The sequence below is a fragment of the Pituophis catenifer genome, unplaced genomic scaffold (genome assembly GCF_029215685.1).
Source record: "Pituophis catenifer annectens isolate HBS135680 unplaced genomic scaffold, rPitCat1.0.hap2 SCAF_2, whole genome shotgun sequence".
Taxonomy (NCBI): domain Eukaryota; kingdom Metazoa; phylum Chordata; class Lepidosauria; order Squamata; family Colubridae; genus Pituophis; species Pituophis catenifer.
Window position 1 is genome coordinate 140666738 of NW_027256882.1, and position 26581 is coordinate 140693318.

At 40.4% G+C, this 26581-nt stretch overlaps 2 protein-coding genes across 5 annotated transcripts; one reads left to right on the top strand and one right to left on the bottom strand.

Moving 5' to 3' along the window:
• Positions 1-437: 437 nt before the first annotated feature.
• LOC139310543 (retinal rod rhodopsin-sensitive cGMP 3',5'-cyclic phosphodiesterase subunit gamma) lies at positions 438-13586 on the bottom strand. Of its 4 annotated transcripts, XM_070934719.1 has the most exons (5): positions 7396-7489; positions 5943-6053; positions 3684-3890; positions 2713-2753; positions 438-636 (listed from the first exon to the last, which is right to left on the bottom strand). In XM_070934719.1, exons 3-5 carry the CDS (start codon positions 3827-3829, stop codon positions 560-562), a joined length of 264 nt encoding a protein of 87 aa, XP_070790820.1. In that variant the 5' UTR covers positions 3830-3890; positions 5943-6053; positions 7396-7489; the 3' UTR covers positions 438-559. The 4 variants fall into 4 exon arrangements, 3 of the variants coding, with proteins under 3 accessions (XP_070790820.1, XP_070790821.1, XP_070790819.1); XM_070934720.1 differs by lacking the exons at positions 5943-6053; positions 7396-7489 and adding an exon at positions 13481-13515; XM_070934718.1 differs by lacking the exons at positions 438-636; positions 2713-2753; positions 3684-3890; positions 5943-6053; positions 7396-7489 and adding exons at positions 10617-11152; positions 13481-13586.
• Positions 13587-13751: 165 nt separating this feature from the next.
• On the top strand, positions 13752-23167 carry CCDC137 (coiled-coil domain containing 137). Its single transcript, XM_070934721.1, has 6 exons — positions 13752-13872; positions 16723-16850; positions 17957-18152; positions 18995-19077; positions 21577-21656; positions 21945-23167. The coding sequence occupies exons 1-6, from the start codon at positions 13802-13804 to the stop codon at positions 22167-22169; spliced, it is 783 nt and encodes a 260-aa protein (XP_070790822.1). The 5' UTR covers positions 13752-13801; the 3' UTR covers positions 22170-23167.
• The last annotated feature ends 3414 nt before the right edge of the window (positions 23168-26581 follow it).

The window sequence follows — 26581 nt, forward strand, 5'->3', positions numbered from 1 at the left end:
ACCAGTTTTGTTTAGTGGTTAAGACACCAGGCTAGAAATTAGGAAAGCGAGAGTTCTAGTCCCATTTTAGGCATGAAAGCCATCTGGGTGATTTTGGGTCAGTCACTCTTTCTCAACCCATGATATCAGGCTTGGGCAACAAATAGTTCCTGTTACAACCAATGGACACTCAGATGATCCAGAAAAAAAGGAGGGATGCTGCACATGTGGGGGAAAAACACTAGGAGTTAAAAAACAGATTAGAAGGAAATGACGGACTTGTAAAATGTGGGATTTACTGCGTATAAAATGAAGTCATTACTCTGCTTCATTGTGACTTTTTTTTGCAAATGTTTAATTGGAGGGGAGGAAATCCTTGCAGAAACCATGGTATGAAACCAAGCCTAAGATTTATTCACTTGGATTTTATTTTAGTGAGCAATTGCTACAGGCCCCAACAGGCTGCTACTGGGAGAGTGAATTTGCAGGGCTAGGAATATGGATAATGCAAATGCTCATGAACTGTTCTTGCTTGCTGAATGAAAGGCATATATTCGGCCTGTTTCTGGCTTCTACATCTTCAAATGATACCATACTGTGCCAATTCATGGAGCTCCAGGTGGCTGAAAGCTTCCCAGGGACAGATCACAGTGATATCTGAAAGAGAAAAGAGCCCACATCAATTCAACCCTTATTGCTTCTTGCCAGCATTAACTTTCTGATGACATTAACATGTCTTCAAAGCTTGCAAGAAAAACCAGACAATGGAATGGGATCATGATCAGTCTTTGAGTCCTTTGGAATGGTACTGAGGGCTACAGCCACCTTATTGCCATCTGATCGAAGTATCAATGCAGATGTTACATACAAATGACAATTCAATACTTCCATATAGTCATTCAAAAGGATAGAGAACCAAATGGGCTACAATAGTTATCCCTAGCCAAATAAATAAGGACATTTTAGAAAGCTGAAAGATTTATTCGGACCTCTTGAAGACTTTGCTCATGTGCATTGAAGCTTAATGTGTAATCTGACTCATGGATTGTGTGAATCCATCAAATTTTGGTTTATTCACTAACAAAGTGAAGCATAGCTTGCTGTGTAGCATAAAACCCAGCTGCAAACAAAGTGCTTTTATAGGAATTTATGAGAGGAAAAGAATAACAGAGGTATCTGAGCCTCTGATAGCATTTTTGGAATAGGATAATAACTAGGGAGATGCTTATAGTATTCCTAGGTCTATACAATGCTTTCGATCCAGCCTTCAAAAGATACTTAAGCATGCAAAAGCACAAACCCAGCACTTGTCAGGCTGCAACAAGGTGTTCAGAGAGGTGCTACTTTTGCGCTCTCACACATGCCAAAACAGCTTTTGGAGCACTGTTTGTCTCTACAAGTTATTGCAAAATAAAAATCATACTTCAGGATGATGTCTGGCCCCTTTACACTGGTACAAATAAAAAGTTTGATAATAATAAATAAAAGATGTGCCACATGCAGCTTAGTGCTGCTAGACTTCATCGGGGTGGGCCTTCTGAACTAGGTACACACATCCAGTGGTGGGTTCCTCCTGGTTCGGTCCGGTTCGGCCGAGCCGGTAGCGGTGACGATATGACGTCACTGAACCGGTTCTCCTCCCCCCTGCCCTCCCACCCCCCCACGTTATTCTTACCTTTTATTTGGTCCCACCCCCAATCTATTGCTGCCTCCTGAGTCCCAGCTGATGACTAGAGGGAAAAAAACTGTTTAAACTCTTGCCGCAGGGCTTCAAAGGGCCGTCCTACAGCTGATCAGTGTTAAAAGCAAACGAATGAGTCGGGTCGTAAGTGCGAGGACTGGTTGTAAGTGCGAGGACCTTCCAGAAATGACTCTGACCAGCTAGCCACGCCCACCTTGTCACATGACCTCCAAGCCACACCCACAAAATAAGCCACGCCCACAGAACCGGTAGTAAAAAAATTTAGAACCCACCCCTGCACACATCGTCTCTGCCAAAACTCATTATTGTCTGATAAGCAAGAGTAAAAGCATCTCAGGTACTTTTTGAAGCCGTTTACTTCCCTATCCCCCTTCCTAATGTCCCCCAGAAGCCAATTTCTGTGCAAGAACCACTTGCAGTTGGTTCTTTATCCAATATAATGCTCCGGTTGTAATCCTTGATGAAAAAAAACCCTTCCAAGAAGAAAATATGAGGACACCCATGAACGCAATCTGGCCGAAACTGGCCATTTTTCACCTGCTGGTCTGGAGCCGCTACCAATAATCATACAAATCAGTTAAGAGGAGTTGGTGGAATTGTGTTGGCTCTGCTCAGATCTGCCTACTATCTGCCTAATTCCCTGTTTTTTGGAGCAGGTTCTATGTTCGATCCTTCCTAAAACAAATTGATTGTGGATTATATTCCTTGTATGCAACCCGTCCAGAGAATGCTTGTTATAAAAAAAGAACAGAAATATAACTGCCAAAATATAGTAAGGGAGTAAAATTACAGGAACAAGGAATTCACAGTTTACTGAGGGAATTCAGTAAATTTAAACAAAGGAAGCAAGCCACTGACAATAGAAAGGTTTCAATGTGAGTTGTGACATTGCCCAAAATATCCCATCCGTGGCTGAAAACAGCTGGACCTGCCCACAGCAATGTGGAGAAGGATAAACTGCAAGGAGCCTGCAGAAGCCTCATTTTCTCACTTCAGCACTTCAGTTAATGTAATCAATTGATCCTTCATACCTGTTCCCAAGCCTTCCATACCAGGAATGTCGTCACCAAACCTGCAAAAGAAAAAGAAACTATGTTCCTAAAATGTTGGCTTCCACGCACAATCACTTCATGGAAATATTACCTCTTTATTCAGTTGCACATAAGTTGGGTGATTTTTTTTTTTTTTTTGCTTTAATTTATATGCCGCCCTTCTCCGGAGACTCAGGGTGGCTTACAATGCGTTAAGCAATAGCCTTCATACTTTTGTATATTTATACAAAGTCAGCTTATTGCCCCCACAAACTGGGTCCTCATTAAAAAAAGCTATTCTTTTTGACAGAAGAGAATTATAGAAATAATGTAAGGGAGTTCAGGAATTGGTCTGCAGCTACACTGCAGGGAAACACCCATACAGATATCTAAGCAATATGTACAGGTAGTCCTCGATTTACGACCACAATTGAACCCAAAATTTCCATTGCTAAGCAAGGCCATTGTTAAGTGAGCTTTGCCCCATTTTATGACCTTTTTTTGCCACAGTTACTAAACAAAATCACTGAAGTTGCTAAGTGAATTGTGATCATTAAGCGAATCTGGCTTCCCTATTGACTTTGGTTGTCACAAGCTGGCTGGGAAGGTTACAAAAAGTGACAGTGCAACCGTCATAAATACATGCCATTTGCCAAGAGCCCCAATTTTGATCGTGTGACTGTGGTGATGCTGCAACAGACATAAGTGTGAAAACTGGTCATAAGTCACTTTTTTTCAGTACTGTTGTAACTTCGAACACTTACTAAATGAACAGTTGAAAGTCCAGGACTACCTGTATGTGTTTCTTTTCTATCATACTTTATACATTACAATTGAATGGCAGTTGCGGGTATGGCCCTAGAAGGAAGTCACATTGTGGCTTTGAAGGGCTAGTTGGGACTGGAACTCAAGTTGGGCAGCTTTGATTTAAAAGAAAGTGAACTCCCTTCTTCCTGCAAAATGTATCTCACCCTTGAACACCTTTCTTTGGTGGCTTGCTCTTGAACTGCCTGGTTTGTCTCTGTTTGAATTTGGGAGGGCCTTTCCTAGGAGTGACAGGCCCCCCAGTCACCCTGGTGGCAGGTTTGAATTCTGGTTTTGGAACTTCAAGGTTCATGGCTGGGATGAAAGAATGTCGCTTTTGAACAAAAGCCCTCCTGATTCTGGTGGGTTTTAATCTGTTAGATAAAAAAGAAAAAGAAAAAATAATTCTGGAGTCTATCATTAGATGCAGTTGAAATATGTCACCTAGAAACTGTGTTTGCAGTTCCTCAAGGAATATATTGTTAGAAGGCAAACCCACTTAAACATCAGAAAATGTTTCTGAACAGTAAGAGCAAATCAACTGAGAGGTGATGGATGTCATTCATTAACCCACTGCAGTGGTGGTATTCAGCTGGTTCTATCCAGTTTGGGCAAACCAGCAGCGGCAGGAGGCTTCACCCACCCGCCTGGATGTAATCATGTCCCATTTTTGATGCTCTGTGCATGCACGGAAGGTCCTGCGCGTGCTCACATTTGCGAACCGGCAGCAAAGGTAAGTGAATACTATCCCTGATCCACTGGATGTGTTGAAGGAGAAGCTAAGCAACTATCCATCTGCGATGTTTTAAACTGGACTAATCAGAGGGTGGGACTCAAGGATTTCAAAGGACCCTTGCAGCTCTATGATTCTAAGACCTGGACAAAAGAAATCAACAGAGAAGTTCATTTAACATACCATATGTATGAACCCAGCCATGCACTAAGATTGCGTAATGAAGTAACAATTGATTGCATAATTGTCCCCACTTCATAGGATCTGTCCCTGTGGGAAGTGCTTGCAGGTGACGTACTGACTGTTCTTTGCTTTAATTATGTGACTAGGAAGGTTTGATGTATATACTTGGGTTGGGGTCTATTTATGCAACTCTGATGCTGAAGTACCGGTTCTTCTGAAAACACTAAATTTTCAGAGCCAATCAGAAAAATCAGGCTGTGATCCAGAAAATATCTGGTTTCTTTCCTTGGCACTGCTAAGATCTGGCTTGCTCAAGCATTTTCCTGTTGCATTGAGATCACCTAATGCTTTCTGTTTCCATCACTAGAAATGAGACTGAGGACAACAACACAGTAAGATACTACGGTAGAAGAATATTTCACCAGAGCCCTATGCTAAACTGATCATCACTGTGCAGACAGTCCACTTGCCAGGCACAATACTGGCAGCAGACAGGTGTGTGTGTGTGTGTGTGTGTGTGTGTGTGTGTGTGTGTGTGCGCGCTATTGAGCATCATTCTGGAGGAAGACTGGGTTTAATGAATCCTTGCATTTGCTTTGGTGCAGAGACATATCCTCAGCATATCCAGGGGTTTTACTTTGGCCAATTTAGCACCAGTTATTGGCTGCCATCCAGATAGAACAATGGGATAAAACAACATTAGTCTCATCCAGGGTGACACATTCAAATCCCTGAAAAGATGCTAATCTGATTAGAGTGCTCCACTCCCCCTTAAGTAGTTTTAGGCTTGTTCCCAGGATGGAAAAGGATTTTCTTGGTTTGTTTCATCAGCTCTTATTAATTTTCTCAAAGCTATTCTATCACCCATCTTGATAAATTCAGCCCTGCAAGAACAATGTTACCTTTTTCAGGGTAAAATGCCAGAAATCATGGATTCCACAATTCATCTGGCAAGTAAATTTGGAAGAATTTGCCTTCCATCTCCCACCCCTGGGACATTTTCCATGGGCTAAGAACATACACACAGAGACACACCTCCAATCTACCTGCAATCTACCTTCACAAAAGCTTACATTTTCACCTTTTTCCTAGAAACTTTTAACATTTTGCAAACCTAGCTGCTTCTCTCACATCCATGAATATAACCAGAGCCTACTATTTTAATTACCCTTTGTGGCTAACCAAGATCCTCTTCTCATGCTACCAAAAACTGTAGAAGCTTTGATAGCTGAACTCCAATTCTTCCATGGAATTTCAGTCTCGTTTGCATTTAGACTTGCATTATTTTAGCCTCATTTAAATTGCACAACACATTCATTATCCTAGGAAAAAAGTTAGTCGGAAACGGTGAATTACCCAAACCAGCTTTGTTTAAAAACCACCCACCTGGGTCTCTTCCTTGCAGATGGAAAAACAACCACAACTAGCTCTAGAAGAATGTAACAGCTGGAAGGTGGGTGGAATAAATTGGCTGGTGACTAAAAACTGATAAAAACTTTCGGTTACTTACCAGAAGTTAAAGATGCACCCACTCAAATCCCTATTGCAAGTCTTAATGATGATAGCAGGTCTATATGAGTCAGCCTTTATAATATGTATCCGTAGTTGGTCAAAACTTGTTCTGGAGGGTTCAGAGGTGTTACAATGTATTATATTCCTCATAATAGGTTTATGACTCTTGTTTTTAATCCAGTATCATCCCTAGTTTATAGATACATTGTTTATTGTGTGCTTAGGTCAGGGTGAGGAAGTAGTCATACAAGTAGTCACTGACTTACAAACACAAATGGAACTGGAACTTCTGTCATTAAGTGATACAGTTATTAAGTGAGTTGCACCCAATTTTATGACCATTTTGTCAGGGGTTGTTAAGTGAATGCCGTTTCCCCTATTGACCTTGCTTGTTGGAAGCCTCCTGGGAATCATAATATATTCTATCTCTAGATAGAAGATGCTGCAAATATCGTAAATACATATTAGTTGCCAAGTGCCCACGTTTTGATCATTGATCACAGGGATGCTGTGACAGTCTTAAGTGTGAGGACCGGTTATAAATCACTTTTAGCATTGTCGTTATACAGTCATTAAACAAATGGTTGTACGTCGAGGATGGCTTGTATATTTTCTATACCACATTTTAAAATTTGAACTATTTTTAATGTTTAAATATTACAACAAAAATATTTTTAAGCAATGTTACTGGGATAAGTTTTAAATATTTGCCTCTGTTGACTTTAGAGACAAAAACCTCCCGGGCCCACTTCTAGCACCCTGTAAATGAATCCATGGTAATGCTTTCTATACCCTGAAGATTTCAGAGAAAGCAGCTAGGAAAGGAGATAGCAGAGTTACTGTTATTCTGGCAAACAGAGAAATCTGCAAGGACAGTTTGTTCCCCTAGGCATGAAACAATCTAGTCAAAAATGCCTAAATTCCACCCATTCAATTATATTCTGAAATGGGGCTCCTACTGTAGGTTTTGAAAATGAGAACAGTTAATATGATCACAAAGAATTATTCCAGTTAAAAGGAACAATTGTCATGCTAGATTGCCAGCTTATCAAATTGGTTCTTTGAACAAAATGAAACAGACACAGTTAAGTTTCCTGCCAATTTTTTTTTTCATCTGAATTTTACTCTTTAAAGCATTCAAGGTAGAAATCTGGCTAAGGTGGGGGATATTTTTTTTTTAGTCAGGGGCAACTGACAACCATGATAGCAAGGACTCACCTCCCTCATTTGCTTTACAATCAAGGACCCAAACTTTGGGTTTTGTTCTTTTACTGCCTATAAAAAGTCAACAGATGCCCCTGTCTCATTCATATATAACGGTAAGCTATGTTTGGCTTAACCAGTGTGTACTGAATCAACCACCAATCATTGGATTCCTATAATACATTTGGATATACCGGTAAGTCATTATCTAACAATTGCAACAGATATGTTCAAACATCTTGTTAAACCTTAAATGGTTTGTTGCACGAATCCAGCCCGTAACAAGATCTTCTTGTGGCCCTTCTGAAAAGCAAGAAACAGTTGACTGCAAAGTTACAGCAATGGCAGTTGTCAGCTAAGATCTTCCAAAGTTATTTTTCACTGATGACCCTTTATGGAAAAAAAGTAGAGGACAATGTAACCCATTCAATTCTTTCACCCGTGTCTAATACTGACAATAGAGTGGGTGTAAGGACTTCATAAATAAAGGTCAGGGCTGCCTGACTGCACAGTGGCTAATCAGGCAGTAACCATGGATAAAGTATGTCCTTGCTATGGTATCTGGCACCGGATGACACAGCAATGCAAGACCAAACACAACTCACTGGTAAGCAGTGATTAAAGCGAGAGAGGTGACATCTCGCCTCCTCTTTGTTACTGTTCAGTTAAAAATAACCACCTCAGTGTTATAGAACAGAGATACTGTGAAAGGGGCAGAAGGATTTATGTCCTTCCATTCCCTTTGGGTCCTGCTTTACTTACCTTTCCATGTGCCATTTCCATGTGATGTTCTGCCTCTTGAGTTTTGTCCAGAGGTTAACCACAAACCCCACATCCATAGCTGGTCAACAAGTAAATCCTGGGGTGATAAGTTAAAGTAACTTTGAGTGAAGCTAATTGTAAAACACTCTGCCCGGAACACAGTTTGACCCATAGATCAAATTCAGATGACACATTACATTTACTGATAAGCCTAGTATAACAAGCTATAATGCAACATAGCCAATGACTAGGAAGAGATTTATCACCACTGCTTCCTATGGCATTCTCTATGCAGACGTTCACTGCTAAGGCCATCTAAGCAGAAAGTTTCTCAGTTTCCCTCTGTATAAAACATGAAACATTTTTGAGGTCTCTTTGTAAATTATAAACGGAAAAGTGTTTCCCACTGATGCAGACTTAATGGTTGAATTGACACAATGCAGTAAGATATACTAAGAGTTTGCTGAACTGCAGCTACAAGATCAGACTGCAAACTTCCAATGGAAGCAGAGTCAGGATTTTCTATATCTTTGTTGCCATCTTTGTTGCCTGGATTTTGCAAGCCAAATATGGTAGACCTACTTTACTCTAACCATCATATACAGAATAGGGAACAGTTGCTGACATGCTATGCCAAAAGCAAGCTATCCACGTAATGAGTTTGCAAGTTCCAGTAATCCAGTAATTATCCCTTATTATAAAAACTATAGGGGAAAGAAAACAAAAGCACAAGATAAATACAGATTTAGAATGTAGTGTACAGTAATGCATAGTTCTGTAGTCACTTCAGTTCTATGCTCAGCTGTGAAGCTCATCAAATGAGCTCAATTTAATTACTCTCAGACTAATCTTCCCAACATAATTACATTTGAGATTCACCCAGTGTAGTTATGATTCACTGGTTAAATGGATGTGTTTGCAAATATGCTAAACCCTTAAAAGATTCTATCTACGATATCTACTCTATCAATCATAGCTTCCCATCTCACCAAAAGTGGCATACAACAAAGTGCACTGGATCCATAAACTGTACTTGGCAAAAATCAAATATCACATTATCACAGTGTGGGTGTACAAACGTTGTCTACATACTGTGCGGAGGTCTTATTGACTTGGAGAAAAGGCAGCATGTATGGGAAATAAATATTGCTCTATAAAGTGCCATTGCATTAATACCACTACATCAAAATAAAAATTGAGATTTCTTAAGGAGAGTAGTGCAGATGATGGAATTGTGCACAGTGCGCCCCTAAGCAAAAGTAAAATACAGAAGATAGCTGCATTCAGACATGACAGCAGGTCAACAGAACCAACATCTGGAAGTAGTCTATAGTGTACTTTGTGAGTATCTGTGCACCTTTGAATCAGGGTTGACTCCTTCGTGATTGCCTGGACTAGTCCCCTCAGTTTTCTTGGGAAGGATTTTCGAAAGTGGTTTGCCAAAGCCTCCTTCCTAAGGCTAAGAGAAATACTGGCTGGTCCATGGTCATCCAGCTGGCTTTGACTCCAAGGTAGGGTTAGAACTCACAACCTCCCGGTTTATAGCCTGATTCATAGATATAGTGTACATGATCATTATTATTCACCTAAAATATTCGTAACATTCTAAGTGCTGTGAAGATATGAAAAACAAGCATACCCCTGTTTTCAGCCTCCAATAGAAATAAAAGGGGAAAGAGAATGGAATAATAGATTCTTCCCTAGATGAAAGATGAGGTCAGATTGGCTCCTCACTGGCCAGCCAGTCAACCAGCTGGTTGCAGTAGTATTCCTGTGAGCTAGAGGGTACAGCTCTGCAATGGTATTTAGTGTCATGGTAAATTGCAAAGTTCAGAATATACTTTCCTTCAATTCTGCAGTATCATACCTGCTGGCAGATGGAGCAGATATTTCTTTTTACCACAGAGCAGCAATATAAGCATTTTATAGCTATTCAGAGTGACTTAAGATTTAGCCCAGGAGCTTTTGCATTTCAGCAAGCTGATGGGGAAAGGAGATCAATGGATCCTAAAGGAGTTATCCTGGGTTGTGATCTGAAGGCAAAGATACACTAACAAACGTAAAGCTAGGTCTGGTCAATATATAAATCAATCTCCTGGGAATATCTTGTACGTCTGGTTTAGAGACATGATGCGAGACCACAACGGGGCCTATTTATTTTTAGCTTAACATAATGTATGAACCCAACCTTTAAGGCTTAGGGTTATCTATAAACACATTACAGCTTGTTCAGCAACTACACTGAAAAATATACTGGTTCACTGCAGTGAGTGATCCTACTTTCTACTAAAAGATGTTGGGGCTGAAGTTTGGCACATGTTTGACAAAGGGATCCATTTGTTCCTAGCTGCCCACTTAAATCAGAACTCCTTTACTATAATACCATCTATGACAAGGGTGTCAAACTCACGGCCGGGGACCAGATGCATCACATGCTGGCCACGCCCACCCCCATTTTAGCAAAAGGGAAGAAAATCACTGATACATCACATGACGACGTGACGACACGAGTTTGACACCCCTGATCTATGAGATCAATGTGACATTCCGAAAACATGTGAAGCACAAACCCAGTTAATGAAAATAGCCGGTCATACCAAATATCATCCCTCTGGTTTAAGTAGATTAAATTTTAAAAGAAGACAGTAATACAATAATAGACACTCAGTCATTAGAACTCTTTATATAAATTAAAATATATCATCTCTTTACAGAAGGAACCATAAATAATTAGCTTTTCCTCTTCAAAGTCTCCTATAGTCCAAAACCATGTGATAAATGTGCATCAGGTCAAAAATGTCAGTCTTTCTTCATCCGGAACTTAATTTCCATCTTCAGGAACATTTTAATATTTTCATCCTCTATATGTTTCTCCACAGCTGCCAAAGCTTGCTCGCCACCATCCTTGTAGTATTTCAGAACCTCTTCTGCATAAGCAATCCAGACACAGTTGTGGCATCCACTCATACAACACGTTGTGGGAGGGAGAAGCATTGGTGGGGTGGCAAAACAGGTCCCTGAAGAAGCAGTTTCCTTCTGGGAGCAAGACTTATCCTTCAGGGAAGCAGCCTTTTGGGTGTTGTTCCCACTCTCTGCATCTGCACAGAAGCGACGCTGTCCACCCTTTAGTAATGCTCCAGGGAGCCAGCCTATATTTACCACCCTCCCATGGAAGGATCTTTTCAGTAGGGCCAGTGTTGCTATATCACTAGCCTCAGGGCCCCAAAACAGATATATATACTTCTGGTAAGAACAAAAACAAAATTAAATCCCAATGTGTCTATATCTCACTTCTCTCTTATTTCCAGGATCCAACCCATCTTTGAAATCAAACCAAGCAAAGATACGACCTACAGAATTTCACTTATTTTTCCGGAAATATATCATGCCTACAAGATGTGGGTTACATTCCATTCGGGACTTTTGGGTTACGTTCCACTTTTTTCGTGATAGCATTTCACTCTCTTGACGATGCTCTGAAAACAAAAATCACCCAAGTTGTGGTGAGATCCCAACTCTTTTTTCTGATGTATGACTTTCTACATACCGTGTTTCCCTGAAAATAAGACCCTGTCATATAGTTTTTGAACCCCAAAATAAGCGTTTGGCCTTATTTTCAGGGAGGTCTTATTATTTTAGGGCGCATGGAATAAGATGGGGCTCCTCTTGCTGTCTTACCTGATTTCCAGCTCTGCGTTTAAATATTTTCAGGGAGGGCTTATTTTAGCGCATGCGCTCAAAAGCTTGAGGACCTGTATATTGCACAAGTCAAAAAGAGGGCTGTGAAAATATTTACAGACCCTGCATCCTGGAAATAAACTGTTTCAACTCCTACCCTCAAAACGATGCTATACAGCACTGCACATCAGAACAACTAGACACAAGAACAGTTTTTTTCCCAAATGCCATCACTCTTCTAAACAAATAATTCTCTCAACACTGTCAAACTAGTTATTAAGTCTGCATTACTATTAATCTCATTGTTCCTATCACCCATCTCCTCACACTTATGACTGTATGACTGTAACCTTGTTGCTGGTATCCTTATGGTTTATATTGACTGTTTCCTAATATGATTTGATTGCTTATTTGTTCCCTATGACTATCATTAAGTGTTGTACCTTATGATTTTTGATGAACGTATCTTTTCTTTTATGTACATTGAGAGCGTATGTACCAAGACAAATTCCTTGTGTGTCAAATCTCGGTGTGTGGATTTTGCACCAGTACAAGTGTTATTTAAATTAATATATACTCTAAAATTAATCTTAGCTTATATTAATGTCCCATTTCTCCTTATTTCTGTTCTCTAATGTAGGAAGAATTATCCTTCTGGGTTCAGCTCCAAGTGGAGAAAAAGACACTGGAAACATGGAGACTGCTTGGAAAGATGGGTTTAATGGTGGACAGGATCACATGGTTTGAGTTCCTGAACAGAAAAGGGCCGAGATGCAGCGAGTCCCCGGGTTTTATGCCCTCTCTGGCTTTGAACTTCCTGGGGCCCCGAAAGAGTATCCTGATTGGTTGTCAGATTCCAAGGGGGTGGGGGTCTTAGCTAGCCTTACTGGCTGATGTAATCTTCCCAGGTGCCATGTGGTGAGTTTCTATTGCTAGATGGGTCCTATTGTGTTCGTTTCTGTTGCTAGATGGGTCCTATTGTGTTGCAGATGATAGTCCACTGACAAAGATGGGAGGGAATTGAGTTTCTGCCTCTGGCCCATTGACAAGGGGGGGGGCAAGAAGGTGGGAGCTGCTTCGTCTTTAAAACATACTTCTCCATTTCTCATCCAGGGAAACATAATATTCTGCCTTTTTAATATTTATTAAAATATTTCATTCTTCTAGGAAAGGGGTGGGTGCTAACTTCCTACACTAAGAAGGGACCTATGGATTCTCTGTTTTACAGTTTCATAAAATCATCTATTGAACACAGTACTGAACATTTCTTTCTCAATCCTGAAACCATGATAGCATGTAGTTTCCAACCTGGTGCATCCAAATAGCTCAATCCCTTACCATTGCCTGTGTTGGCTGGAACTGACAAGAATTAACATCCAACACATCATCTGGCTTCTGGTGGCCAAATCCTGTTCTAGATGCGAACCAGGAAGCAATTTTTGGCACTCTTTGTGGTTATGATTCTCCTTTGCTGAACATCCAGCACTGACAAACAATCTGGAGAACTTGGAAACGTGATTATTATTTTAGTACTCTACTGAATCCTAAGGAAGATGCTAACGTCAAAGGACCTTAGAATCAGAAATGATGTTTTAACCATTTGAAAAAAGAATTTAAAGGACAGTTTGGGGCAGGATAATCCTTCAACACTAAGGACTAAACACTCTCGGACTGGTAAACTGAAGACACCTTGACTGCATTCCAAATAAACATTGGCAAGATCAGACATTTAAATCATAATAGTGGTTGAAACAGAATAAACCTAATGGGCTTGTTTAATTGAAAATTAAACCACTTTGGTTTATTTGGTAAACAAGCAACCCGCCCTTAGCGTTTTGTGAACGCAGCTAAACTGTGATTTTACCCACTAATTCTCCCGGCTAAAATGCTCACCTGACCCGCTTCTGATGTACCAAAAGTACCTGCCAACCCGCGGCGGCGGCAGAAAACCCCCAAATGCAACATCTCTCCGGGCGCCTTTAGGCAACCCTGTCTCCTTCGACGCCTGCAGGTAGTGACGTCTCCTTCGTCCAATAGCGATCTCGATTCTGCCCTAACTTCCGATAGAAGTGACGAGTTTCACCAATCGGAGAGCGCTGATGGACGGGGAAATTGCACCCCCCCCGGAAGAAGGCGGGGAATAGAGTGCCTAAGCAAGGGAAGACTGAGCTAGGAAGCGACTGCAGCACGTGGGTGCGTTTGTCAGAAGCAGCGATGGGCAAAAAAGAGAAGAAAGTTGCTGGGGTTTCCGCTGCTCCGCGGAAGGGGCTTCTCCCCCGTAGTAGGTCTGTATCAATCCGGTGAGCTTTTTTTGGGTGTGAGTAAGTGTGTGTGTGCAATTTAAAGCACTTTGCTTATTCTGTGTCAATGACAGGTAAAACAACCCCGTTGGGTTGACCAGTTTTATTACCATCTTAACTCACCACTCAATCGTAACAATCATGTTTGAGGTTGCCCAGTCAATGTAGAACTAATTGGGATTACTAATTGTAGAACTAACTGGCTACGGCTTGATTCTGCACGTGTTTATTCTTTGCACCCACTCTCTTGCCCCAACACTCCTCACCCGGTTGTTGTAGGGAAAATAGGAGGCAGGAATATTAAGTAAGGAAGGATGCTATCTTGAATTATATATGAAAATGGAATAATGATATCTGCAAAAAATACCCTTTGCCTGCATGCAAGAATTGGGGAGAACCCAAAACAGGCAGAGTAAAAGAAAACGAAGAAGCTAAAAGTGCTCTGGAAGTTTAAAACGTACATTTATTTTTATTTTATTTTACTTCAAATTTATATACCGCCCTTCTTCCTGGGAACTCAGGGCGGTGTACAGCCAGATAAAAACACATAATATAAACATTAAGAACAGATTAAAAGGAAATATCTCAATTTGGCCAAGAATTTAAAAAGAACATACAAATTTAAAATCATTTAAAAGGATTTGTTAGGCCAGCCCGGCTTGTTGGAAAAGGAAAGTTTTAAGGGCACGGCGGAAGGCACGGAGGTCTTGGATTCTCCTTATCTCTGGGGGCAGCTGATTCCAGAGGGTGGGTGCCCCCACAGAGAAGGCCCTCCCCCTGGGGGGTCACCAGCCTGCATTGCTTGGCTGATGGCACCCTGAGGAGGCCCTCTCTGTGGGAGCGCACGGGCCGATGGGAGGTCGTCGGTGGCAGAAGGCGGTCTCGGAGATAAGGCGGTACATAGATAAACACCTGCTACCTAGCACCCCAGACTCAACAATTGTCAATAAAAAAGACAAAAAAAAAGTCTGGGTAGTACCATAGGTGTTGGCAGTACCTAGAGGCAGTAGAAAAGAAGCAACTGGAAAAAAAATCACAAAATAAAACTTGCAAATAGAAGTGGAATGACTGGCAAAAGAAACCAAAGATAGTACAAATAGTAATAGGTGCCTTGGGTGCAATCCCAAAACATATGGAGCATCCCTGGAACACCATTGGCATTGACATAATCCCCATCAGTCGATTTCAAAAGGCAGCTTTATTTGGAACAATCTACATCCTGGGATGATACTTTGACACTATCAAGCAATAACATCTGCCTATCCCATGTCCTTGGGAAGGACTCAATAGTTGGATAAAACTGTCAAATCCCATCTAAACATCTGGCGGACTATGCAACCAACCATAATAATAAAACCTCTTCCTTACTAGCATTTTTCATCTTCCCAATGATCATAATGCCTGAGAATACTGGGAACTGAAGTCATAATAATCATCATAATCTATGAAAGGTTGCTATAATTTATCTTACTTATTAGCCAGCAATATTAAGATTTCTATATGTTATATCTCCTTTCCCAGCACCGTGGAAATGCTTACAAATGTCTCCAGGTCTATGCTGGAGGGGGGGATTCAATTTGAAGTGTTGCTCATTATGTAATTGTTATGATACCAGAGATCAAAGAGAGGTGCCACCACATGCCTTTCAGATGCCTGTGATAGACCCATTGTGAACATGGGTCTGGATTAGATTGTAAGCAGTAGCAACAAGATATCATATTTATGACATACCGGTATTCATTCTTTCTTTCCTTTGTGGAGAAAGATATGGTATTAACAATTTTTTAAAGTTATGGTAGAGTAACATGCTTTTCTTAGGATGTGGGGGGCACCTGAAAGATGAAGAACACCCCTGATAATACTTTTTTTTTTTTTTAATTTGATTTATATGCCGCCCTTCTCCGGAGACTCAGGGCGGCTTACAATGCGTTAAGCAATAGCCTTCATACTTTTGTATATTTATACAAAGTCAGTTTATTGCCCCCACAATCTGGGTCCTCATTTTACCTACCTTAGAAAGGATGGAAGGCTGAGTCAACCTTGAGCCTTGGAGAGATTCTAACCTGCAGTAATTGTAGGCAGCAGATGTAAGTGGATGTTAATTGGTCTGCTGAGTCAACAGAGCTACTGAAAGACCACTTTAAATATAGGGCTGGCTATGGTACTAATTCAGACTAATATATGTGCTTCCAGCATCATCTCATTCATTCTGCTGAATGAGGTGGTTGAAATTCCATTACAGAGCAAGATACGAAAATGTGAGACAAATGCTTGCATCTGTCATAAAACGGTTCTTTCAACTCACCTAGGTTAGATTGTATGTTGTTGTTGTTATTATTATTTGATGCTGATGCCTGGAGATAGCAGAATAGAAGAGAAAGAACCGGAGAAGATAACAAAATACAAAGACCTACAAATAGAACTAGAATGACTTGTGACAAAGGCAAGCAAGAGTAGTACCAATAGTAATAGGCGCCTTGGGTGCAATCCCAAAGCAACTGGAGCACCACTTGAACACCATAGGCATTGACAAATTTGCCCTCAGTCAATTGGAGAAGGCGGCTTTACTTGGAACTGCTTCCATCCTGCGACGATATCTGTTACACCATCAAACATCCAATCTGCCTATCCCAGGTCCTTGGTAAGGACTTGATAGGTGGACAAAAATGCCAAATCCAGTCTGAACATCTTTCTGACTGTGCGATGATTAATAATAACAATAATAGCAATAACAACAATAATAAAGTTGACTGAGTTTCATGTTTAATGAATAAAAGAGATAATAATAATAATGATGTTAACCGTACCAATCTTTCTCTCTTGTTTTAATTTTAGCCATGTGAAGAAAAAGGCAAATTCAAAACCAGATTGCCTGAATCAGCAAGAAATTCCATATCGGTTGAGAGAAATCATGAGGAGCCGAAATGAACTAAAAAACCCCACCCGCAAGAAGAAGAAAGCTGGTAAAAAGCAGCTTTATGATTTGATATTCAGTATATGTTCCAGCAACTAGCCAAAAATTCTTGGGAAGTGTCATCTTGACAACTCTCCTGGATGGTATTAGTTTGAGGGAGTCTCCCTTATAAGGATTTTTTTTATCAGAAGGATGGAAGACTCTGGGACTCCAGAGCTGCATGGGATTCTCACTCTCCTTTTTGGTCCTTCCCCTTAAATTCTCTGTTATGGCACTGAAAATTAGTGGAACAATTTCTCAATGCTTTGGAAAAGAAAATATAGAAAAACTCTAGGATATGCCCCAACATAGCTTAAAGCAGTTTTAAAAACAAAGAAAATCCCATTTTGGATTGGTTGGAAGATGGGCGGTTATATAAATGTTTTAAATAAATGAACAAATTTTCTGCAGAGAAAGAACACTGAATAATTTAAGCAAAATATTGACTCAAACCACACATTTTGTTTAGCCTATCCAATTTGCCTCAGAGCTTGCCATCAGCCCTCTAAATAAATAATAAAGAAGCTGCTTATCATCAAAACCTAAGCCTAATAAATTAGATAAATAAATCCACCCCTTTTTTATAGTAGTATAACATGCATACAAACATGCTATATTTGTATACTGTAGAGTTGCAACTCTTTTACGTTTACATGGAGGGAATACAGGTTACAGAGTAAATGCGGATAATACTTTTGTAAATCCATTTTGTGACCAACATTTCAGATATGCCCTTATGGCTGGGGATCCCCAAGTGCTTGCTTTAAGTAGTTCTCTAGTAACCAAGGGTACAATGCAAATAGGTACCATACTTGCATCTAATTACTAAATGCAATATTATATTTGGTTGCTCTCTAATACTGCACATGGGCCATAAAATAATGGTGCTGTACAGCTAGAGAAATCCAAGATGGCTTGTTAATAGCAGAATACCTTTTTCCTACAGATCCTAGAAAATTGCTTTTAAATATCAGGTTACTTTATTGACAGATAACTCTTATTTGCTGAGCTATCTGTCGGTATTTTGCAGAGTGACTAGGTTAGGGGCTCTATCTGTTTCCTACAATGTCCATGAAAGTTGTTGGGCAGATTATAACATCTGTGTTTTTGTCGCAGCAAATAAGCAGAAGCCTCAGTCAGAGGGTGACATACCAGTACCGAAGTTCAAGAGACGGCGAGGGGAAACTCAGACCTCATACAATAGACGTATGGACCGGGAAATTGAGCACGTGCGCTTTCTCACTGAAAACCAGACACAGCGTGAGCCTGAAAAAGAGATAAAAGTCCAAGAAAAGTCACAGAAGAAAAAAGAGTTAAGTTTGAATTTGCAGCCCTTGAATTAGGGCGGTGCTACAGTCCGAAACAGCGTTTGCCTTTTGTGTTTAGTCATGCTGGTGACATGTCCATGGAGACGTCTTTGGACAGCGCTGGCTCTTTGGCTTTGAAACGGAGATGAGCACCGCCCCTAGAGTTGGGAACGATTAGCACATACAGTATGTGCGAGGGGAACCTTTACCTTTACCTTTTACAGTCTGAAAGCCTTGAGATGAATTTGTTACTGATAATCCAGTTTTCCTTATTTCATCCTCATAACAATTCCATAAAGTTAACTTTTTGGCCAGTATGTTTTGACTGAATACAGGATTTTCCCAAACCACTGTCAATCTCTCTAGCCATTAGGCCTTAAAAGTTATTACCGACCTCTGCTCACCAAATGTACAATTAACCCTAGAACTTATATGTAAGAATTCCATCCTTCAGGAACTCCTGAAGCATGTTCCATTTAGGAGAGGAGGAAATGAATTAGTTATTAATAACAATATCTCTTCTTCCTCTTCTGTGCCTTAACTCAGCCCTGTTCTTTTGGTTAATAGTAGCAATTCCTTTCAGTCTGGAATGTTTATTTTTCATCTTGACTCTGTGTCAGTTAAGACCATACTACTCCCTACAAACTGCAGTGGAATTTAAAAGTGGTTCCAAGTTTACATGCTTACTGTAACATCCTTTATTGGATAGAGGATACATTGATTCTTATCGCTGTATGAAGAGCTTTATGGCCTCTTTATTTCCGGCTGTGAATGGTTCTTTCTTGACATGCCCATGGACAGCTCTGAAATTTCTGTATCCTTTGTTTAACGAAGTCTGTTTCTCTAGATTTCAGAAGAAGAGGCTGGAAAAAATCCGTAAGCAAAAAACAGAGAAAAAAATAACAATGCTCGAGAAGGACCTTCTCAAAGGTAGGGTAATAATTTGTCCAGAAAATACTGCCACCGCCTTGTAATGTTTTTGCATCATTGTAGATGCTATTTCATGGATTTTTTAAAAACTTCTCCTCCAATATTTATTTATTTGTTTGTGTGCTAATTTGGTACAAATCACAAATCCCAACAATTTCGGGCACTCCGTGAAGTAAAAAAAGTACAGTTAAACCCTATAACAATAAGAACAAAGCAACAAAACAACCCAGGCAACAATGAAAACATACACACATAAAACTCAAAGGGGCTTCAGCTTCAGCTACTGTAGCAAAAGTTTGGTTGAGGAGCGACACACACCACACATGCAACAAAACAAAACAAAAACAAAACAAAAAAGCCCAACAATTTAGACATCCATACTAAGCCCCTGCAACAAATTTCCCATCTGGCTACCAACTTTTTCTGTACATTTTGGGTAGCATTTCATATAGAATTAGATAAGCCCCTGAACTTGTTTTGTAGCAACCCAGTGTCTTAGAGAATCTGACTTCCATAGAGAGGGGAAGGCTAATAGCATAGATTGTGGTTATATTTATTTTATCAGTATGATTAGTAATTTATGAAATATCTATGTACTATTCCACATCCATAAGCAACCCTTGTGTGGCAGCCACATACAAAGATTTAAAGAAAGATTAATAATAAAGTAAAGAAGATTCATAATGATTCGACCAACTAAGAAACAGAAATATGGAGTATTTGATATGGAATCAAAAAGAAAATAAAGTTGATATCAAATGAGACCTGTTCCAGAGGGCTTTCCAAAGCACTTGCAAAAAAAGCTCTCTCTTTGTGATGAATCTGTCCTGTTAGCATTTAGAGAAAGATTTTCTCTGAAGAGATTAATCCATGATCATGATAATATGGACAGCTACTTCAAGAGCTTGGGTCACAAAGCATTTAAAGCCCTCAACGTGGTAAATTGTGATAAGCAGATGTGGAGCTTTTCTGAGGAAATGCTGTATATAAATGGCTGCATACGGGAAAGACTGTCAAAATTCTGATATATTCTGGAGTCAGTTTGGACTAATTGTTAATGTGCACCAGGCTAGAAAGCAGGAGATCATGGTCCCCCCTTAGGCATGAAGGCTGACTGGGTGATTTTGAGCCAATCACTTTCTTTCAGTCCAATTCATCCCACAGGTGTTGTAGGGAAAGTAAGAGGAGGAAGGAATATTGTGTTTCCTGCCTTGAGTTTTTTTATAAAAATAATAAAGGCAGGATACAATACTAGGTTTGCAAATTGCAGTAAGCTTTGGTTGGTTTAAATGGCGTGTTGAATAAACAGCCATTGATTGAGTCTGCCCAGCATGCTAAACTGAAAGCCATGGTTTAGAAATTACGGTGTCTAGTGTTACACAATAAAGCAAGCCAGAAAAAAGCCATGGCTGCTGGGCTTAGTACCAGTCCATAGCTTTAGACGATAAGATTGATTTGATTATTTGGTAGGAGTCTGAATCCTTTTGCTTTTGTCCCCCTCCAAAAATGGACAGCTGAATCAAAATCTATTCCAATCAAAGTTTCTGTAGATCAGGGGAGCTGCACATCATAAGCCCTGCGTACGGCTGGAAGAGCAGAAGCAGCTTATGTAGCAAACCACTTCTTGTAATTTGTCTGAAAGGGGAATACACGTTTTAATGAGCCACTAGTGTCCTTCAGGTGGTTATCAGCTTAACTTGCCAGAGAGCCACTCTTATGGAATATGCTCGCTTCTGCATCACTTTCAGAGTTAGTGCTGTGTATTTTGACACTTCTTTATGAACAAACCAAGTTCTTTCTAGGAGAGAGATTTATGTTTAGCTGATGTCTGAGATAGGAGACAATTGCATTGGTATCGGAGCTTGGTAAACTTGCTTACTGCAGAATTCAGTAGAGTGGTAATATGGTAGGCATGGGACTGCTCAATTCCTTCTCATTTCTCTTTGTTTCAATGCGGCTCAACTTTTGTTTCAAAACACAATATGAAAGAGAGATCTTATAGTGGATAATGGAGTCACGAGTTGGTCACTGGGAATCATGGGTAGAATCTCTGAGAACAAAGCACATAATAAAACATTGTGACCCAAGTGCAAAAGTCAGGATAACACAAGTTTCATTAAGTCTGATTTTCAGATGCGGGAGTGGGGGTAAATATGGATTTTATTTAACTGGATTTTTAATGTTGTACACTTCCAAGTATCACCATTTGTGAGTTGGGTGGCTATATAAATTTGTTCAATCCAGCAGTAATGTGGCAGGATTGCTTTAGCTTTTATTTTTTATTGTTATTAGCTGTCTGTGGTTAATGTGTGAACATGGACAGCCATAAAAGAGTTTTAAATAAATACAATCTTTTTGACAGGTGGCTATGGCTAGAGTGGATTTCTGGCTAAAAATTTGCTTGATTGTGAGAAATAATGAAAGAAGCATGTTGAATTATTTTGGAATTGTTTTTGCAATTATCAGATTTGGAATTGCCTTCTTTCCATTCCCTTTTAGACTCAATAAATTTTGGAGAAGTTGTTCTACAGCCTCCCACGCTTACAGCGAAACCCAGAAAGAGTGTTATCAAAGACAAGGTACGTCATTTTATTGAGCAAAGTTCTACTTCTCTTTTCTAATTGTGCCAGTGGCCATGCAAGCTTCTGTTTTTGCTGTGGAAGGAATTTACCTGATCAGCAGCAAGGCTCAGAATAGGTTACTGATTGGTATTTAATAGTATTATGTTAAGCTAACTGTTCCTGGGTTTTATATTTTTTTTAGACATCCTCCTCTTACAGCTGATTCTCTTCAGGATTGCTCTCAAATTCAATCCATATCCATTTTTCCTCTTCATGAGTCTTCAGCTAATTTTTCTTTTCTTCCAGGGTGATCAGAGGCAACAACTTCTCCTAACGCCTCTTTTGGGCTCTGGCAGGAAAGCCAGTGTTAAAAAACCAGTCCATGCCTCTCTCGCTCGCCAAAGGATCGTTCAAGAGGAGAGAGAACGGGTTGTCCAAGCTTACCGGGATATAAAGAAAAGGAAACAGCAGCAGCAACAGCAGTTGAAGGAAAGCTTTCGTGCTATAGATAAACTAAAGAAACCAGCCTGAGTTGGCAGAACAGTTCTATCATTCCGAGAAACACGATGCCATTACAAACCAATTATAGAATGACAACTAAGTCTACTTCTCCTTTCCACTTCGAATGAGAAGTAACCAGCAACACTGATAAGCAGATTAACAGCTGAGCAATGCAAGTTTACAAGCTTCGCTTTTCTGAGCAGACCAAATTCTTTAAAAAGTGTTTCTTGTATCTCAGTTTGTTGAATTTGTAACATGAAGAAACACCTCCACACAACACACACATTTGCACCCCCTACTTCCAAAAGGATTAGTAATTTGGATTGGCTACAAGAGTCGGAGCTAGTTTTCAGATATCAATCTATTTTGATATTTCTCATAAGCCTCCTTCTGATGCTGAAGAAAACTGTTCTCCAGTTGGACATTGCACTCCTTTTGGAATTTTTTTAAGTCTGTGTGTGTTTTCCCCATATCTGGATTGTCAAAAAAGTTTGTGAAAAAAACAAAACAATCCAGACTGGGTCCCTCTTTGAAGTTTAGTTACCAGCTTCTGAATCAAAGTCAGAGATGTGTTGACCATTTTCTCCAAGATGTTATCAGAGCAGATGAATTGGATTAAAATATGTTTCTACACAAATGTATCTTCTTGCTAGTTTGCTGGTTCTATTGTTGAAAATGATTTCCTTGCAGAAGAGAAAAGGGATTGCTACTCTAGGTACAGCTACTAGATGGAAATCCACCATTGAATACCAGCAAAAACTTTGATTGGATGGAAGTCCTTAAGAGAAGATAAAGCAGAAGGCGCACTTCCTTGGCAGAGGTTTAAGATGAAGGGGAGGAAGCAACATGCTTATTTTGCAGAGCATTTTTGACAACTTTATGAAAGCAATCAGAGGGAGACAATTTTGCCATCTTTGTCTTTCCCTTCCAAATCCTGGTGCTGTTGTACAATAACAAGAACATATATTGGCAAAAACCAATGAAAGAACTTAAATAGAGAAATAAAGCGGCATTGCTGTACCCAGTAACAGTCACTCTGTATTCTTGACTCTACAAGCCGGTGTTATTTTAAAAGTGGTGTGAAAAATGACTTTTAAAAAAAATCAAGTGTGTATTTGTAGGATGAGGTTCTCAAAGCAAAGTTAACTGGCAAAGTGAGGTAGCAAAATTTTGAACAGTCCATAAAAAGCAGAAATAATTGGTTGATTGGAGGAGGGGGAAATTGAAAATCCTTAGTTGAAAAAAACAGTAAGATCAATACTGCATTGGGCACAGTCTTGAGGGGTGGTTGGTCCTAACGAAGGTACTGCTGGCGTGTGGGCTTTGGATGGTGCAGCACAGATTTGTCAGTAGATGGCAGGATCTGTATGCAATGAATTCTTTTCCTTAAGCAAGCTCTTTCTCTGAAGCAACCTTTTTTTCTCTATAATGGAAGAATGTGGTACAGAGAACACCCTATTTATATTTCCTGTAATTCCTCCTGCAGTTATCTGTAGTTTTAACACAATTTCTGATGTTCCAGGATGAGGTTCCGCTAAAACCTTTTTAAATGAAACATAGCCTATAGTTTTCTGGTATCTCTGGGTTAGAAGTGGTATTCAGCAGGTTCTGACCAGTTCTGGAGAACTGGTAGCGGAAATTTTGAGTAGTTCAGAGAACCGGTAAATACCACCTCTGACTGGTGCCGCCCGCATCTATTCTCTGCCTCCCGAGTCCCAGCTGATCAGGAGGAAATGGGGATTTTGCAGTAAACTTCCCTGGAGTGGGGTGGGAATGGAGATTTTACAGTATCCTTCCCCTGCCACGCCCACCAAGCCACGCCCTAGCCATGCCATGCCACGCCCACCAAGCCATGCCTATAGAACCGGTAGTAAAAAATTTTGAATCCCACCACTGCTCTGGGTGTATTGTATAGGTCAGTGATGGCAAACCTTTTGGTCTTGGCATGTACAAATTCAGAAAATGTCTAACCTGACTGCTGGCATATCATAACACATCCCAATAAAAGAGAAACCATTCTCTCTTTTCCCCACCTTCAATGTAGGCCACCCTGAACAACAGCACTCAGCGCAAAATTAGGCCTACAGTAAAGACTTGGACTTCAACCTCTGCTGCCACTCAAAACAGGCTGCCTTGCATTTATTTATTTATTTATTTATTTATTTATTTATTTATATTTATATTTATATTTATATTTATATTTATATTTATATTTATATTTATATTTATATTTATATTTATATTTATATTTATATTTATATTTATATACCGCCCTTCTCCCGAAGGACTTGGGGCGGTGAACAGCCAACAGATAAAACACAAGAAATACAAAATTTAAAAACACTATTAAAATCCAATTAAATTAATTCGGCCCACAATTAAAACACCCCTATATTAAAACCGATAATTAACAATTTAAGAATGAAAACAATTTAAAAGAGTTAGGCCAGCCCGGCTTGCTGGAATAAAAACATCTTTAGGGAACGACAAAAGGTGTGAAGATCTGGGATCCGCCATATCTCCGGGGGCAACTCATTCCAGAGGGTAGGTGCCCTCACAGAGAAGGCTCTCCCCCTGGGGGCCCCAAGGCACAATTGCACCCATGGCCCAGCGCTTCCTAGGATCTGTCATGTGTTGCTTATCTTCAAGAGGAGTTCTCTTTCTGTTGACAAGCTCCTGTGGCCTATGTGAGGCTGCTCTGGGTTGCACGAAGCCTTTATTCTTGAAGCAATTTTGCAAAATACTCTTCTGCAGCCTCTGAAAACCAGGTGAAAGCACACCCCATTCTGCCACGATTTATGGAGGCTCCGTATGCTGTGCGAGAACACATCCCTCTTGTGCATTCCATAAGCTGTGAGAGAGCACATCCCAGTCCCATGTGGTCTCTGTAACCTCCGAAAAATCACTCAAAAACAGGGCGTGCTTTTGAGAATATTTGTTGTCAGGTGTTAATGAACACAGGTGTGTCACCCAAAACGCCATGTCATCTTTGATACACGTGTCAGGTTTGCCATCACTGGTATAGGTTCTAGAAAGGATATATTCTGGTTTCTCTGCTTCTTTCAGCTCTTTGCTGGAGACTGATCTTTATTAGATTTCTCAGCTTATCCTTGAGACTTCTAAAACAGCTTCTACCTTCTGAATATTTGGAAAGCTGTTTACATGGGTGAGCACCTTGATTCCTTGAGATACAATTGCACCTACCGTGTTGCCACTTAAGACACAGTTCCCATTATCTTCACTGTCAGGTAGTAAAAAGTGAGCATTCTTAAGAATGCAGCCTGACGGCACAGCGTTTTAAAGCATTTAATTGTGTTTAGTCAGACTACTTCCATCCGTGAATGTCTTAACTGCCAGTTGGTATTTTAAAAAAATAAAAAGGGTACTCTGTTCGTGCCCCCAAACAAGATTGCAAAAAGTGAGTGTTTTGTGTCAGTGGGCTATTTTAATGAAATATATTAATAGCCTTTAATAGGAATTTAGTCTGGAAAGAATTCGATGCAATTTCAAAAAAACTTGCAATCAAAATATTCTGATAAAAATTGAATCAGCTGAACAGTTTTTGATCCTAAGTTCTAGACCCCAGGTGGCACACGGAGCCATCTCTGCAGGCATGCGAGCTGTTGCCCTAGGTCAGCTGCACCGTGCATGCGTGTGCACCGGCCAGCTGATTTTTGGCTGGCCCCGACCATGCCACCTGTCCTCTCCCAGGAGTCTCCATGTGGCCTGTTTTGGATGCCAGATAAGTACAGGGCTTGAGCAGAGGCTCTGGGAGGTGAAAAACGGGCGTCCCAGAAGTCCGGAAATGGGGTGTTTCCGGCCTCCGGAGGCTTCAGGGAGGCCTGCTAGGCCCAAAACAGGGCACGGGTGTGTGTGTGTGTTGCACATGCATGTGCAGGGGCGGGGAGCATGGGGGGTCATGTGTGTATGCGCAGGGGGTACGGGGGATACGGGGGGCATTGCATTATGAGTGTGGGCACATGCATGTGCGCTATCGCGTGCGCACACATGCTTTTGGCACCCGAGGAAAAAAAGGTTAGCCATCACTGTTCTAGACTTTGCCACGAAGTAATAGGCTAAAGGGGTAAATTTTCAAAAATGTGGAAGCTAAACACATGGAGAGAGACCCAGATTTGGGCTAAGAAGGACTTTGAGGCAAATCTCTGCTTTATTTTGTATTTAAGGCTGGAACCTCAGTTTTTATAGATAGGGATAAATCACATTTATGGGACACTTTTTAGTTGTGACTATGTAATGCTGCAGAAGCTAAAGGTAGTTGAAGGATATCTTACCCTGAGGAACCACCTGCTGTAGCAGATCCATCTTGAAGTTTCCATAAAAAGAAATATATAGACAGAATGAATTCCTACAGTTCATTTCCCCATGTACTTAGACATTTCTAAAAAGCCATGGATCAGGAAGTTTTTCCTAATGAACTGAAA